The sequence below is a fragment of the Trachurus trachurus genome (assembly GCF_905171665.1).
Source record: "Trachurus trachurus genome assembly, chromosome: 11".
In the NCBI taxonomy this organism is placed as follows: Eukaryota; Metazoa; Chordata; class Actinopteri; order Carangiformes; family Carangidae; genus Trachurus; species Trachurus trachurus.
In genome coordinates, this window is record NC_139904.1 from 10436550 (window position 1) to 10454094 (window position 17545).

At 43.0% G+C, this 17545-nt stretch overlaps 1 protein-coding gene across 3 annotated transcripts; it reads left to right on the forward strand.

Moving 5' to 3' along the window:
- hsf1 (heat shock transcription factor 1) lies at positions 1 to 17260 on the forward strand. 3 transcript variants are annotated; one of them, XM_083982040.1, is made up of 15 exons: positions 1 to 442; positions 3543 to 3651; positions 4524 to 4660; positions 4760 to 4884; positions 5324 to 5399; positions 6412 to 6473; positions 6632 to 6710; positions 7431 to 7549; positions 7641 to 7825; positions 10224 to 10356; positions 12170 to 12241; positions 13737 to 13842; positions 13970 to 14023; positions 14980 to 15037; positions 16342 to 17260. In XM_083982040.1, exons 1-15 carry the CDS (start codon positions 317 to 319, stop codon positions 16527 to 16529), a joined length of 1629 nt encoding a protein of 542 aa, XP_083838166.1. In that variant the 5' UTR covers positions 1 to 316; the 3' UTR covers positions 16530 to 17260. The 3 variants fall into 3 exon arrangements, with proteins under 3 accessions (XP_083838166.1, XP_083838167.1, XP_083838168.1); XM_083982041.1 differs by lacking the exon at positions 13970 to 14023; XM_083982042.1 differs by lacking the exon at positions 12170 to 12241.
- The last annotated feature ends 285 nt before the right edge of the window (positions 17261 to 17545 follow it).

A 17545-nucleotide genomic window follows, 5' to 3' on the forward strand; every position in this document is an offset into this window, starting at 1 on the left:
AGCGCTACTCGCTACGCAGTTGTTGGTTTGTGATCTGATGTAATTTTTCTTTACACCGTGAGACTTCATTTAAACAAACTTTAGTCAACCTTCCGTGGACCGACACAGGCCCGACAACGTCTGTAGCAGCAGCGGAACGAATGGCCCCGTGAGCCGAATCACATCTCAGCTCGGATCAGTGTCGCGTTTTTGTTCGTACGTTTGAGCGACGAGTCGTGCTAACAGCATGCTAATGGTTAGCACCGTTAGCTCAGATTAGCTGCGGTGTTTCAGATTAATAATAATCCGGAGTGCGGGTGATCTGTTGTTGTCTTCGATGGAGTATCAAGCGGGAGGCGGAGGAGGCCCGGTTGTCAGCGGGGGGAACGTCCCGGCCTTCCTAACCAAACTATGGACCCTGGTGGAGGACCCGGACACCGATCCGCTGATCTGCTGGAGCCCGGTACTCAATTTATTATTATTGTGGTGGTGGTGGTGGTGTAGCATGAAGCTAACGGTGACAGAGAGCAGAGCGGAGGACAGGGAGGACATAGTTTCACTTTTAATCAGAACAGAAAGACGCTGGTGATAATAGATGGTAGCTGTTGTTGACGCCCCATCAGCCTAAGCTAACATGCTAATAGCAGATCAGAGATAATGAGATCATCGGCACAGAGAGATAAAACTAACCTGCTCACCTGAATCAGAGCAGACCAGTTTAATCTTCCCCCCAGTCCGCGAGGAGTCCGTCAGCTGTCGGTTTGTGTCAGCGCTGAACAGCTGAACCGATTTTCTGACAGTGTAACGTCACAGTTTGTTTCAGAGTAGCTAAAAGAAGATCATCTGCCCCCCACAACCATATACATACTGTATGTCTATGCCCACAACCCCCAAACAAAGATAACTAAAGTAACAGTAGAAATAACGATGGTAATAACAACACCAATGGTACAGTAGCAGTAGCAGTTGTAATAACAGAAGCAATAATGATAGTAACAGTAGTAATAACAGAAGCAATATTGTAACGTCACAGTTTGTTTTAGAGCATCTAAAAGAAGATCTGCCCTCCACCCCACACTCCCAACCCCCCACCATCGTCCCAAACAAAGATAACCAAAGTAACAGTAGCAATAACGATTATATTAAAGCAGAAGTAAGCGATATTTTTGTGTTAATATAAGTCTTAAATAGTTATATCTTCCAACAGCAATCACTTACATAGAGTGTTTGGACCGAAACACGGGTCTCTCAGTCACTCTGTTCTGCTCTGAGCCGAGGAGAAAACTTTTCTCGTATCCTACAAGTTTTATCCAATGAGGAGAGAGAACGGCATGAAGGGCTGTGTGTGCAGCCAAGGGTTGCGCCTGAATGTGGTGACGTAGGGACGAGGACCAATAGATCCATGACGAGGGCGGGGGCTGCTAACTCCTTCGGCTGACAAGACGTTATGGTGCGTTCAAGGCAACCCGTAACTCGTGTTTTTCCGACCTGTGAAGTCGTACCAGTTCGATCTGGTACGAGTTCACGGGTCGGAAGTTACGAGTAGGGATGGGCATTTCGACTAATTTACTAATCGTGTAACCGAAGCTGGTACTAATCGGGTAATCGAGTACTGTAATAAAAAATAAAATGACGTCATGTCTGACGGACAGAGCGCAGCCGGTGCATAAATGCGCTCTGTCCGTCAGACAGTCCGCATTACTGACACACAGCGTCGTCACACACAATGTCAGGTGGATAATAAGAGTAGAGATGGAGTTTAAGATGCACATACGAGGCAGATGTGCATCTTTATGCCGGGGAATAAATGCGCTGCATGCGCTCTGAGCGCTGAGTGCAGCGCATTTATGCCGCGGCTGCCACGGAGGAGAAAACTTTTTTTTCCTTTTCTTTTTTAAATCATTAGCGGTGCTTATTTATTAGTCCACACTACACATGTTGGTGCCTTCGGTCCTCTCTGCCACGCATCGTTTCAGGAAATAACAGGGAAGGTTTCAGAGTGTTTGTAAAGTGAAAGTATATTTTCTACCAGACTTGAGACCTGTCGTCTCCCTCCCGACGGCGTACGTCGCCGAGGGAGGGAGGGAGAATTATTGTAAAAGGTTTGAAAGTCCGAGGCTCGATCCAAAAACGCTTTTACACAGCAGAAAATCACGTTGCTTGATCCGAAACTGTTTAACACTACAAAAAGCCGAACCAGGGCATGATAATGTAGTCTGATCCGACACTAGATTGCGCCTCTGACGTGCCGTTTTTTTAATCCTCGGGTACCCGAGTAATAAATTCATAACCGAGTAGCAGATTGCTACTCGAGTACTCGAGTACCCGGGTAACCGTGCACATCCCTAGTTACGAGTGGCCGTTATAGTGACTTTCACAGGTAAAACAGGTCGGAAAAACGCGAGTGGGTTGCCTGGAACGCTACAAAGTCGTAAGTTGTGACTTGAAGCTGTAATTTACTGTTTCAAAAGCCTGCCTGGAACGCAGCATTAGCCAAAACGACCGGATCGCTTACTTCTGCTTTAATAACACCAGCGGTCACAACTATAACAACAGTTGCAAAAGTGATAGTATTGTATTAAAGCAGAAGTAAGTGGTCCGGTCGTTTTCGCTAATGCTGCGTTCCAGGCAGGCTTTTGAAATCGTAAATTACAGCTTCAAGTCACAACTTACGACTTTGTAGCGTTCCAGGCAACCCACTCGTGTTTTTCCGACCTGTTTTACCGGTGAAAGTCACTATAACGGCCACTCGTAACTTCCGACCGGTGAACTCGTACCAGATCGAACTGGTACCACTTCACGGTCGGAAAAATACGAGTTTCCTTGAACGCACCATAACAGTCCTAGTCCCTACGTCGCCACATTCACGGCGTCCCTTTGCTGCACACACAGCCCTGCATGCCGTTCTCTCTCCTCATTGGATAAAAACTGTAGGATACGATAAATGTTTTCTCCTCGGCTCAGAGCAGAGCAGAGGGACTGAGAGACCCGTGATTCAGACCAAACACTCTATGTAAGTGATTGCTGTCGGAAGATATAACTATTTAAGACTTATATTAACACAAATATATCACTTACTTCTGCTTTAAGCAATAATGATAGTACTGTATTAATAGTAGTAATAACAGTAGCAATAATGATAGTATTGTGATGAAAATAGTAATAACAGAGGTAATAATGATAGTACTATAGTAATAGTAGCAATGACAGTAGCAATAACGATAGTACTGTAGTAATTACAGAAGCAATAATGATAGTACTGTAATAATAACAAAGGCAATAATGATAGTAGTACTATAGTAATAGTAGCAATGACAGTACAACAGTAATGATAGCACTGTAGTAATAATAACAGTAGAACAACAACAGCCGTAATAACACGTATAGTCACAATAAGTAACAGTTGTAATGATAGTTTTTGCGATAACAACAGTATTAATAACTTCAGTACCAACAGCAGTGATGATAGCAACAGTGTTAATAACAGTAGTAGGGGCATTAGACTCGTGCTGAAGACTGTCATTGTCATTAATACTGACCATTATCCGTGTGCTCTTTTTCAGAGTGGAACCAGTTTCCATGTGTTCGATCAGGGTCGGTTCTCTAAAGAAGTTCTACCAAAGTACTTCAAACACAACAACATGGCCAGCTTCATCAGACAGCTCAACATGTGTGAGTATGAAGAACCGCATCACCTACAGATCCCAAACAGGCTTTATCTTTTGCATGAAGTGGAGCATGTTTTTAAACACACAAGGAAGGTTCTGGTTTGGACGCAGGGCCGGCCCCTGGCATAAACACTCTATTAGGGCGTTAGGTGGGGGGGCCACATGATCAGAAAGGTACCGGGGTTCATTCAAGTCATTTAAACATCCTGAGGTCTGCACGTGCACGCTATGAGCTTTATATGTAATTTGAAGTCAATAGCTTCAGCTTCTTTTATCTCACATTTGAGACATTTGGTGAAAATAGAATGGCAGAATGACAACATTTGTGCTCAAAAAGCAATCTTACAAAATGTCATTTTAGACTTGTTTTCTACACTTATCTATTACTGTATTCATATCCTATTTCAAGCACCAAAACAGTTCATTCTCATGACTGAAGGTGTGTTTTCACAAGGGATTTGAAATTGTTCAAAAAGCAGACCTCAGATTTCCAGCATTTGGCCTAAATTATTTCTTTAGTGTTCTAGGGCAAACTGGCCTCAGTGTGCTTACAGCAGAGGTTCTAATATTTAGACATAAAACACTTGAGTATTGTTACATCTGCAAGTATCTTAAAAAGATACATTTAAGAAAATATGTTAAATTCGAGAAAATGGCCTCAAACCTCAGAGGGCATAAACACGTCTGTATTCAGTTTTAACCAGTGATTTGGTGTTTGCGCTTAGAGTGCAGGGCCACAAACAAAAATCTTGTTTAGGGGCCACCAAAATCCTAGGGCCGGCCCTGGTTGGACGTATCACACAGTATTGGGATGAGTTTCTGTCTGTTTTTGTAATGACATGAAATGTGTTGTTTTGTGAATGGTTTTCTGTGCAGACGGCTTCCGTAAGGTGGTGCACATTGAGCAGGGAGGTTTGTTGAAACCAGAGAGAGACGACACAGAGTTCCAACACCCGTTCTTCGTCAGAGGACAAGAACACCTGCTGGAGAACATTAAACGCAAAGTCACCAATGTATGCATTAGTGTACAGCCTTGTAGATCGTTATCATATCGTTAATTAGACCACAGCTGCAGATATACCTGTATGTGACCCTCTCTGTGATTGGTTTAGGTGTCCTCCGTGCATCAGGGGGATGTGAAGCTCTCTACAGACGAAGTAAACAAAATCCTCACTGACGTCCAGCTGATGAAGGGAAAACAGGAGACCATCGACTCCAGGATCATTGCCATGAAACAGTAAGACCACGACCACATCAACACCTGGTCGAGTCCGGGTCTGGGGCTTTGTTTTAGAAAACTGGAGGATCCTGAAGTGTAAATGCTCACAATGAGACTTTAAGGCCGATACATAATTTTTATAAACAATAACGAGTGTATATACTGCATCTGTATGTGTCCATTTAGCTGTTTAATCACTGAGCACTTTATTAGAAACATCTGTTTGCCTGCTCATCATCATGGTATAAACCCTTGAACCGCTTATCTTATCATTTTTGCACATGACACATGAGTTTTACTTTTACTTTTACTTCACTTTGCTCCATTTCAAGAGTGAAAGGAGATTGAACACTGTGTTTAAATGTTGCTCCTAATAAAGAGCTTGATGGGTGTATCTGTGCATACTTTATATCTCTATATCTGTGCAGATGTGTTGAACTATGTATCTGTGTTGCAGTGAGAACGAGGCTCTGTGGAGGGAGGTGGCCAGTCTGAGACAGAAACACGTTCAACAACAGAAAGTTGTCAACAAGGTATGTCTCAGGGAGGAGGATATAAAAAGTGTTAAAGGGATAGTTCAACATTTTGGCAAATTGGCCCATTGCCATAATCGCTATAGTCATAGCAGTAGGTTCATTACCTTTAATTGTAGGTGTAAGCTATTTTCAGTACGGCGGAGCGCAGCAGCTGGCTGCTCAGAGCTACGCTATGGAGGCTTATGGAATTTCTTGGTTTCCCTCATTAAACTCATCAAATTCAACATCCCAAAACTCCACAGCGCTTTTGTAGACAAGTTGTGACCTGCACAACCACCACGCTATGAGATAATGACGGAACGATACGAAACGGAGCCGTTTTCGAGGTAAGTACAGGGTAAATACGGAGACTGCTTGCTGAAAAACTGTCCCTGAACGCAACGCGCATCAGCGGTTTTGTATGAATTTACCTCGAAAACGGCTCCGTTTCGTATCGTTCCGTCATTATCTCATAGAGTGGTGATTGTGCAGCTCACAACTTGTCTACAAAAGCGCTGTGGAGTTTTGGGATTTTGTATTTGATGAGTTTGATGAGGGAAACCAAGAAATTCCCTTAGCCTCCATAGCGTAGCTCTGAGCAGCCTGCTGCTGCGCTCCGCTGTACTAAAAATAGCTTACACCTACAATTAAAGGTAACGAACCTACTGCTATGACTATAGCAATTATGGCAATGGGCCAATTTGCCAAAATGTTGAACTATCCCTTTAATGGCATGAAGTAGTGTGTTATAATGCAGGGGTGAGGGAGGGGGAGGGGGCAGTTTCATAGATACATTCAGCTGTGTGTTCCTGATGATAGGAAACATATATAAGGCAAATAGTGTCTGTTCTGTGAGACCCAATGACTCATTTTTGTGTGATTGGAAGAGTTATGTTCAACATGATCAAAGTAAAATTTGGCTAAAACATCTGGACTGTAGAGCTTTTATGTGCAAACCCTGTGATACATAACCTGTGAATGAAGGTAGGTCTGGTCTGTCTGAGCTAATAATAACTCCCTCTCTCTGCAGCTGATCCAGTTTCTGGTGTCTCTGGTCCAGACCAACAGGATCCTGGGAGTCAAGAGGAAGATGCAAGTTTATAAAAACACCACTAATACTAGTATTTTTATCACAGATAACGATAAGCCTCCTCCGCTGGTTTGAATCATGACACTTTATGAAGCAGTGCTCATTAAAAGAAGAACTGTTAACAAGCTCATGTTTAATGTTTTGTTTTTCTCCTCTGCAGCCCTCTGATGCTGAATGACTCCAGCTCCGCCCACTCCATGCCTAAATACAGTCGGCAGTTCTCATTGGAGCACATGCAGGTAACGTGAAGTCGCTTTTACACGTCAAAAATGATCCCACAGCCTTATGTCCCCTCATTTCTAAGAATTTTCTCAAAATAAAACTGTAAGTCAAGTCATTTTTATTTTTATACCGCATTTAAAGGGATGATTCAGAGTAATTTTGCACCATGACGCCCCCCCCAGAAGCTTGTTTTCTCTTGCTTGAACAGTGGTCGAGTTACCGCTATTAACCGAATGGTGCTAACGTTACCAAGTAGCTATCTTAAATTACCCCACTAATAATGTCCAGAATTTCTGTACTTACTGTACAAACTTTCTAATGCTTCGTTTACTACTACTAACACTATTTGTACTACTGTAGAAGTTTGTTGTCTTGCACTAACTCATGGAGGTGAGTTGTTGGAAGGGGTCAGCCCTATGTTCCCAGATTTAGCTAAAAGCTACATTACATCTGTAGTCAACTGCTACTGGATAATAGGTTGGGTGTAACTGACTACCAACTTGGGAGAAATGGGGATAAAATCTGATGCAAATTGATCATAAAGGAAATGTGGGAACATAGGGCCTAATTTTGGAAAGAAAAAAAAACCTTAGAAATGAGGGAACCTAAGGCTGAGGGAACATAGGGCTGTGGAAACAAAGGGCTGAGGGAACATAGGGCTGTGGGAACCTAAGGCTGAGGGAACATAGACACGCTCCCTTTTTCATAAATGGTCTTGGCTCTCGTTTCTTTTTTAGCCTGCAGCCAATCTGTTCTCACCTGAATCTCCGGTGACCTCTGGACCAATCATCTCCGACATAACAGAGTTGACCACGCCCACTGCAGAGGAAGTGATCAGCGAATGGACGGACGCCGGGTGAGGCCCAATCAGATCAGGTCTCGCTCCTGTAGCCACGAATAGTCGCTGACTGTTGGCTCAATGCGTGTGTCACTGTGTTTGCCCGCAGAGAGAGCGGGTCAGTCAACGTCAAAGAGGAGCCGTCCAGTCCAGATGTGGAGGTGTGTCCTGTTCTGGATGGGGGCGCCACACCTGTAGACACGCCCCTCTCCCCCACCACCTTCATCAATTCCATCCTGCAGGACAGCGAGTCGCAGCCGACCCCAGACATCTCCACGGCGAATCCTGCACCAGGTAACGGTGGAGGGAGCCGCCTCTCCTCAACCTGTGTTGGTAGTGTTAACATGTCAGTAGTTTGATTCCAAGTCGGTACCAGTGTTGGGTACGTTACACTTTTAGAAAGTAATTAGTTATAGTTACTAGTTGCTAGGGGTGGGAGAAAAAATCGATTCACATAAACATCGCGATATCTTTTTTGACGATTTGTAAATCGATTTTTTTTTTCAAAAATCTATTTTTTTTTCTGAATTTTTTTTTTTTTATTGAATTTTTTTAAATATTGTGCAATGTGCGTTCGTTAGCCTTTTTTACATACAGAGAGTACAGGTTTTGAAAAGGGTTTAAGTTCACTTTACAATGGAGTATGTTAATTTATAGGCTCCTACAGTATTTGTGTGCAGATAAATGTTAAAAATGCAGACTAAAAATCGAGAGAATCAGAATCAGAATCGAATTGGGAGAAAAGCATATCGTCCCAGCCCTACTAGTTGCTTTCCCATAGTAACTGAATTCCTACATAATAAAAGTAACTAATTACCAGGAAAAGTAACATTTGCATTATTTTAAAAAAATAAAATGCTCAAATATGTTAAATTACTTGGACTCGCCGCTTTAACCTCCCGTTTATCTGGAACGAACCAACTCACTCAGTATCAGAGTCTGTCTGTGCGGAGGAATACTGAGGGAGTTGGTCAGTTCTAGATAAACAGCTTTTTCCGACTATTTATAGGCTGAAAAAAAAGTGTATATAACGTAGCTACACTTTAAAGGTGTACAGAAATGGCCGTTTGTCCTGTTTGTCGCGCCGAGTTGTCACGAGCTGCAACACGAGTTTACCCGAGTAAGGAAAACGAATTTGATTGGTCGTTATCGAGTGGGCGGGATATTCAAAGCTTGGAGCGAGCCCGAGCTCCGAGTGTGTGTGCGTGTCTCAGACGTTTGAATGACGGATTACGGATCCAATATCAGTGGCTGATGAATCGTGTACAGGCTGACGTATAATCCGTGCGCCTGCGTTATCCAATGCAAAAAAAAAAAAAAACACACTTTCATCCCGGATTTACTCAAAAATAGAATTTTGCACAAAGTTTGGCCTACATCGTCTGATAGATGAGTTATTACATTAATTTTATGATCCAGAGTGGGCTCAAATTCAATTTTCTTTTCTGTACACCTTTAACAGGTGTATTATTATTCTGTGATGGGACTTCTTGAGTTAATTAACCGCGAGTAACGGTGTTATAACGGGAGAATATGTAACGTAACTTAGATTAGGCTACTCGTTACTGAAAAAATGAGTGCTGTTATTTTATAACGCCGTTGTTCCCATCACTGGTCAGTACTAGGGCTGCACAATATATAAATTAGTTTTACATTGCGATGTGCACATGATGTGTGATAGCCACAACGGATGTGTGATGTTTTTCTCTCTTTTTTTTAAACATTTAAATTTTTTTCAGTTGAAACAGTTTTGCACACCGGTTGCGGTCGACAAAAGGTGCATTGGAGGAGGAGAGCGACATGGGCTGGTGAAGAAACTCCTGCACACTTTTTCCTCACTTGCAAATGTTTTATTATGCCAACGTTTTGGTTATAGAAACCTTCCTCAGGGCATCAAACAGGTCTGTTTGCAAAAAAAATAAATTTGCAAGTGAGGAAACTGTGTGCCTCTCTCTCTCTCTCTCTCTCTCTCTCTCTCTCTCTCACTTGACTGAGCAGGCAGCGGCGTCGCCCCTCCTCCCCCTGCGCACACTCAGCGAAAGCAGTATAAATGTTCAGACAACTAGGTGTTCACAACAGACTTTTTCTGCTCGTCTGTGGTTGTTTCTCACCCTGTGTAAGAAGCCGTGGCTGCATCCAGCTGAACAAAAAGTATCCGCCTGTCAGTCACACAGCAGCGGCTGCTTAAGAAGTTTGATATCATCACTAAAGGAAATACAGGAGCACCAAAGAGATTAATAGTGAACAGGGCTAAATTCACATAATTTTCCCGCTATAAAGGCATTCTCAAGAGATTTGCTCGTTAATTAGCCTACTGCTACAACATCAATGTTTTGTCAACGTGTCTGTGTCAGTAGAGGGCTGCAGAGAGAGAGAGAGAGAGAGAGAGAGAGAGAGAGAGAGAGAGAGAGAGAGAGAGACGTAGGCATTTATTTGTAAAGTTTGACATATATTATTATTAAGTGCAATTTAGACTAAATGTCAGTATGATGAGAAGGCAGCCTATATATATGTATTTTATCATCTATCTTTCTGTTTCTTTAACATTAAAAATTGTAATAATTTGACAGACCTCATTTTTTAATATCACAGAAAATGAAAATATCCCAATGTCATTTTTTCCCTATACCGTGCAGCCCTGGTCGGTACTGACGGCAGTTTGAACCTGTCTGTTTGTCTGTCTCCACTGTAGCCATTGTTGTGATGAACGCTGCCTCCTCCACCGAGCCCCTCCAACCCGCCCCATCCAGCCAGACACCCGCCCCAAATACAAACAACCCCAACACATCTCAGCAGAAATGTCAGACCATCGCCTGCATTGACAGGTAAGTCCGTGACACCTGTTTGACGCTGTTTGTCAACTGCAACCAAAGATGCTAACGCTATGTTGGGCCGTGTTCGTCTGTCGTTTCTCCAGTTTGTGGACATAACATCCCAGGAGAAGGGAAACAGTACCAACAGATTTACACAACAGCATCATCTGTTGACTTCTTCTGAACATACAGGAAGCACAGGGCTCCAGACTAACTTTTTTTTTTAAAACTAGGAGCACAGTGGCCCACTAACTTCAAATTTTAGGAGCAAAAGCAGAAACTGTATGGACGCACACTGTAAATCGACTTGAAAAGCAAATATTCACATTTACTTTTCATCCATGACACCTGTAATGACAGATACCAGATTATTTGAGACGCTCCTTCCACGTTTCATCAGTGTTAAAAGAAAAACCCTTAGCAAATTAACTGGTTGCACATGTGCAAATAGATGAAACATTGACTTGCACTGTCTCAGATTTTAAGGGACAAATTGCCTCCATTTAGGGACAGTCTGGAGCCCTGGAATAACGTCACAAACCACGATCCAACATAGTGATATAATGATACATAATAGTGTTAATAATAATAATAATAATAATAATAATAATAAACAAATCAGTTGAAATGGTTGTCAGCTTCAGATATAGCAGACTTACACCAGACAGGAAACACAGCTTCAACACAAAGGTCGTTCAAAAGAAGAACAATAAAAGTGTCATCAGAGACGATGAGTAAAGTGGAAACTGAAAGGACTTGATGTTTCCTCCGTCTCCTTCCTCTGTTCTGCTCTTTGACTCGCTGATCTGTCACTAACCGGCCCAAACTCACACACATCACCCACACTCGTAGTGTTGGTTGGAGAGTCTTACTAAGCTCAGTCACTGACTAAATTAAAGGAGAATTCCGGTCATTTTCTAAGTAACGCTCTACAGCTCTAGGTCCCCGAGAGCTGCCATAGGAGAAAAATATACATCAGAGAAAAATATGTGCAGCTCTCCTCCTGCTAGCTGCGCTACACTGCAGTTAAACAGCGAAGTAATGGGGGCAGTTCTTCTAACTGCGACTTTGGCCCCAATATAATGCTCAAAATATCACTACACATGCTTTGCAGCATCCACCAGTTCATCACCACACAACACTGAGTGTGAATAACTCCATTAATATGAGAAAGCAGTGTTAACGTGTGTTTTTATCATGTAGCTCTGTTTACTCTAGCTTCCAGGGTAGACCTTACTAGACGACTGTCAAGCTTGGGACTGTTTCCATATCAACAAAGACAAAAACGCGAGGAAAACATGGATTTAGGAGGAAAAAAAGATTTTGGATGGAAAAAAGAGCAGTTATATTCATATTGATGCTTTTTCCCATCCAAAAGCATTTTTTTTTCCTCTTGTGTGGTGAGGAACTGGTGGATGCTGCAAAGCATGTGTAGTGATATTTTGAGCATTATATTGGGGCCAAAGTCGCGGTTAGAAGAACTGCCCCATTACTTCACTGTTTAACTGCAGTGTAGCGCAGCTAGCAGGAGGAGAGCTAGGTCCGGGCTGCACATATTTTTCTCAGATTTTTTCCTACGGTCGCGCTCGGGGACCTAGAGCTGTAGAGCGTTACTTAGAAAATGACCGGAATTCTCCTTTAACTAACTAACTAACTAACTGACTGACTGACTTAAGTCCCCACACCTGCTGCTTTCAGGTTGTTGTATTTGCTGTAGTGTGTACACATGTCATTGAATCTTTGCCATTTATTGTAGGTCTTTAGCCCTTTGAAAGTCAGATGTGTCATTAAACCCCCCCCCTCCCCTCCCCTGTGCTTCTCTCAGACCCCGCCTCCCCCCCTCTGCAGGTGAACCTTCACCTGATGTTTGGCGCTTCGTGTCAACAGCAACTGACAAGTGAATGACTGAATCTATAAATAATTAACATTTTAAAATATCAGTCTGTATTGAAGTGTAACCCTGGTGATATTCTGTATTTTCCTTCTTGTCATCACGTGCAGACTCGTATTAACGCTGAATGAGTCTGACTGTAAAGATTTATGTGCCTGATCAAAAATGTTTATTAATCCATCGCTGACAGTAGTCCTCATTGATTAGTTCAGATATTTCGCTTATTTTTTAGATGTACGTCCAATGGCCAATGTCGGCACACATGCATCTAGTTAGAAATAAAATAAAACAATTTATCAGACGGATTATTGTTAAAGGGATACTTCACCCAAAATCAATAATTCACCAATTTTCTACTCACCGTCATGCCAAGGAAGGGTTTGGAGAGTTTAGGAGTTCCAGGGGGGGTCCGGCTGGCAACAGATTTTCATATAATGGCGGCAGATTAGAGTTCACTTTTGAATTGTCCAAAACACACACTATGAAACATCCAGATACCTCCATACTGCTCGTCTGTACTGACCCAAGTGTCCTGAAGCCGCCACATGAAAAAGTTGTTAGGAAAAAAATAATTTGATCTTCGTTTTTAGCCTTGTTGTAGCAGTAGCTCCCAGTGACTCTGTTTTGAGATTTGCTGCGAGATGTTTGTTCGTCGTTATGAACCATTGGATGTTTGATGTAAACACGGAAGAACATCTCAAGCAAATCTCGCGCAGCCACTGGGAGCTACTACTACAACAAGGCTAAAAACAGAGATCATATCATTTTTTTCCGAACCACTTTTTCATGTGGCGGCTTCAGGACACTTGGGTCAGTATGGACGAGCAGTATGGAGGTATCTGGATGTTTCATAGTGTGTGTTTTGGACGATTCAAAAGTGAACTCTATCCGCTGCCATTACATGAAAATCCGTTGCCAGGAACTCCAAAAGCGTTTTGATAACTCTGAAAGTTCCCCAAACCCTTCCTTGGCATGACGAAAATTGGTGAATTATCGATTTTGGGTGAAGTATCCCTTTAAGTTTTATGTCTTTGGTAGCTCCAGTCCTGCTCTGAGCTGAGAGCCTCAAGTATTCAGAGACTAGTACAGACAGGTGGTGGTCAGTCATATACAGTCCAGTCCAGGTGTTAATCATCTGCATACATCAACTTCCACAATGAACCCAAGGAAGTTCATTTGTTAGATCCCTCAGTAGATTAATAAATAATCTCATCTGTCAGTGTGTTGGAGCCTTCACACCGTTGATGTGGTGACGAGAAGAAAATATAGAAAAACTACAGAGGGATGATGCAACTTCACGTCTCCCTCCTTTCTGTTTCTTTCTTTTCTCTCTCTCTCTCTCTCTCTCTCTCTCTCCCATCTGTCTCTACTGAATCTTTCTCTCTCTCTCTCTCTCTCTCTCTCTCTCTCTCTCTCTCTCTCTCTCTCTCTCTCTCTCTCTCTCTCTCTCTCTCTCTCTCTCTCTCTCTCTCTCTCCTGCTTGTCTGTCTCTGTGTTTCAGGTCCGAGCTGTCCGACCACCTCGACAGCGTGGACAACGGTCTAGAAAACCTGCAGAACATCCTGAATGCACAAGCCTTCTCCTTCGACACCTCCCCGCTCATAGAGGTCAGCCCCAGAGAGGGAGAATCTGTCGAATGTGATAAAAGTCTATGAGCATGTTAATGGCTGACAGTACGGACGTGTGTGTTAACTGTATACGTGTGTGTGTGTGTGTGTGTGTGTTCATGTTTAGTTCCTCAGTTCGCCGTGTCCCTCTGGAGACTTTGACCTCGACAGTCTGGACACTGTGAGTTCAACTATGCAGACTCTCTGTTTCTGCACTTCCTGTTTCAGCCATTCTCAAAATACATGCAGCTGTTAAGTGTTGAAGAAAAATCACTCAAGTCCATAAATATACATATACATCCAGACTAACTTTCTCTTACTAGGAGCACAGCGGCCTCTAACTTTAAATTTTATGAGCACAAGCGGAAAATTTAGGGGTGCACAACATAATTTGACTTGCAAAGCAAATATTCACATTGGTTACAGTGCTAGGGAGAGTATTTAGGTGAACGTTTTCCTGCACTGTCGCAGATTTTAGGGGCAAAATGCAACCATTTAGGGGCAGTCTGGAGCCCTGCTATATACAGTATATATCCTGTCCTGTTGCTATGTATATATATACAGTATATAATAGTTCCAGAGTTTGCTGTGCTGTGGTGAGTTTATAGTAATCCAGAAAACGGTGATACAGTGTCAGCAGGTAGAAGATTAAGTGATCTCCTAACAAAAACAATACACTGATATTGCTTAAAAAATACTGCAAAAGGGTGTTTCATGTTTAACTTTACGCCTGTTGGAGATCATTTAATCTTCCACTTGCTCAACTGTTCACACTGACAGAAACTCTGACCACTGGTGCCCAAACTTTTGCATGACATTGGATAATATTATAGAGAGCCTAAGCGGAAGCAGGAAGTAAAGTCGCCATGGGATCTCAATTCGGAAAAAATCTTTGTTCTCTATTGTGTCATGAAAAAAAAAAAAGACCTATCTGTTTAAAACATCACGTTTCATGCCGAGAAATCAGCAGTTTGTTGTCACTTAAATGGAGATTTTTTCCGAACTGAGGTCCCATGGCGACGTTACTTCCTGCTTCCGCTTCGGCTCTCTATTGAGAAATACAAGTGCACAAAGGTTTATGTGTCTTTTTTTTTGGGACTTTTTTTTTCTGACTGTGGTCTCACTGTTTTGTCTCAGCTGCTGTCTGAGGGAGTTCTCAGAGGAAGTGACGAAAGCAGCAATACCAGGAATACAGGTAACACACACACACACACACACACACACGCGTATCATCGTATCACGACACGTACATTCATACCATTACTTGAGACCCGCTGTCATGGTGACCCCTCTGCTGCTCTCTGATTGGTTTAGTTTGATTTATTTGATTTGGATCCCCATTAGCTGATATAATACACACATACATCAACTATTCTTCCTTGGATCCGATCAGCGTAACAATAAAAATACAAATCAGAAATACACAATCGAAGCATAACATTGGGGGGGGGCTCATTGGGGCTCCATCTGTTCAAACGTTGTGTTGAGCGTGAACGCACCTCACCGGCGCAGAGCGTGAGGAGAGAGAAGGAGACGGAGGGGTGTACTCACTGTGAAGCGAGTTCAGTGAGTTAGCGAGGTATGTTGAGTCTAAAGCCAGGCTCTCCTGTACGCTTTTTTTCCTACTATGGCCACGCCAAGACCCGCCTTAGTCCGACTTTGATTGGCTGCCTCTGCAAGGCTAAGCCTATACCTGCATCTTACCCTAACCTTAACCACTCCCTTCACACGCCTAAACCCAACCGACAGAGTAGAGGGCATCGTGATAAGACAAACAGAAGCCTAGTAAGGCGGGTCTTGGCGTGGTCGTAGTAGGAAAAAAAATGTGGTCCCGAGCAGGTTATGTTCAGGTTATGTTCAGGGTTTAATAATAAAATCGGCTATAAAAGCGCCACTGTTTAACTATTTAACTCATTTTCAGCTGGCGTCACCTTTACTTTGACAGTGGGTCTGGATCAGAACGGAGCGTTTGTACGGCGGGAGAGATAACGCTGATCCGCTGCTGTTTACTTTCTCTCTGAGCGTCTCTGCCTACAGATGTTCAGCTGAGGGAATCAGCTGCTCAGCTGTTGGGCCGAGCGTCAGGAGAAAGTTGATAAGCTTCGTAGTAGCCTACCGTGTTAACTCCGGGGGGCTAGAGGTTTTGTTGAGCTGGAACATGAACACAAAGCCTGGCTATGTTGAGCCTCCTTCGCAGTACAGGCTGGAGGAGTCGGTGTTTTATTTTGTTATTTTCCTCTGCCTTTATTTTGAAAGGACAGAAAGACGGGTAGCCTAGGCTACGCGGAGATAAAGTGAGGGGGGATTGACACGCAGTTCCATTATTATCTGAAGCTTTCAGGCAACGTTATCACCCCTAAAAATACTGTATTGGTGAGAAATGAAGGAGGAGGAGGGTTACGTGGCGTGTAAACGATTATTGATTTTTCTAAACGGTTATGATTTGTTATCCGTGTATCCGTTGACACCCCTAATATATATATATATATTTTTTTCCAGGGAAGCAGCTGGTGCACTACACGAACGCGCCCGTTGTGATATCCGAGCCGCTCAGCCTGGGGGAGGGGGGCGCCGACCTGCCGTCCCTGCTGGAGCTGGAGGGGGATCACTACTTCACGTCGGAGCCGCCCACCGACGACCCGACCGCCGCCCTGCTCAGCCACGCCCAGCTGGACTCCGACCTCTGACGCGACGACTCATCAGTAACCATAGCAACAGGACAGTCCAGTCTGAGCAGTGACTCAGCAGCAGCAGCAGCAGCAGCAGCAGCAATAGACAATGACAAATCAATTGATCAGCTGTAGATCAATCAGTAGGTCAAGGGTCATGTTTTTAGTATGCAGATGTTATTGATCGATATTAACCCCTTTATACATATATCTGTGTCCTATTCTTCTTCTATTTTATTTTAGCTTTTGGTTCTTTGCTGCTTTAATTACATCGTTTGTTTGTCACTTGCTGTAAAACAAAACAAAACAAAACAAAAAAGCAAAAAAAAAAAAAACTACAAACAATTGGAGAACAAGGGTCACGTCGGTTCCTGCTCGTCCAATCGGAAACATCTCCGAGGGTCACTGCCGATGATGTCACAGTGCAGCTGTGATGTCACGCGCGTGGGCGGGGCTAAGGCAGGATCACGTGACCCGAGTGTTCTCCCCCGTTCTGCATGTTGAATACGGAGTTGAATATGGTTGTTCTTTGTTTTCACGTGTAAAATATAGATATAATGCAGAGACAATATTTTTGGAAAAGTTTATTATAAATAAGAAGTGCCCCTGCATCACCTCTGTTACCATGGAGACGACGTGGAACCAGATAGAAATGCATTGATCTGATGTTTAGGATCGATATGAACTCTGATTATTAATCAGATCAGGTGTCAGCCATGATATATTATTGATCCACATTAAATACAGTTTCTTTATCGGTGTGTCAATAAAACACTGTGTTTTTTTTTCTTTAAAAAAAAACAACAACAGCAGCAACAAAATACAGTGTGACAGAAACTTACTGTTTACTAGACATCCATCCATTGGTTTTACGCTGATCCATGCAGGGTCCCTGGGGGCTGGAGCACATGTTCATCCTGGACAGGTCGCCAGGCAGATTGTTATTAAAGATAAGATAAGATACATTACGCTACTAAAAAGAAAAAGAAAAAAAAAAGCAAGTCCCGTCTTCTTTCCGACGTTTCCAAAATAAA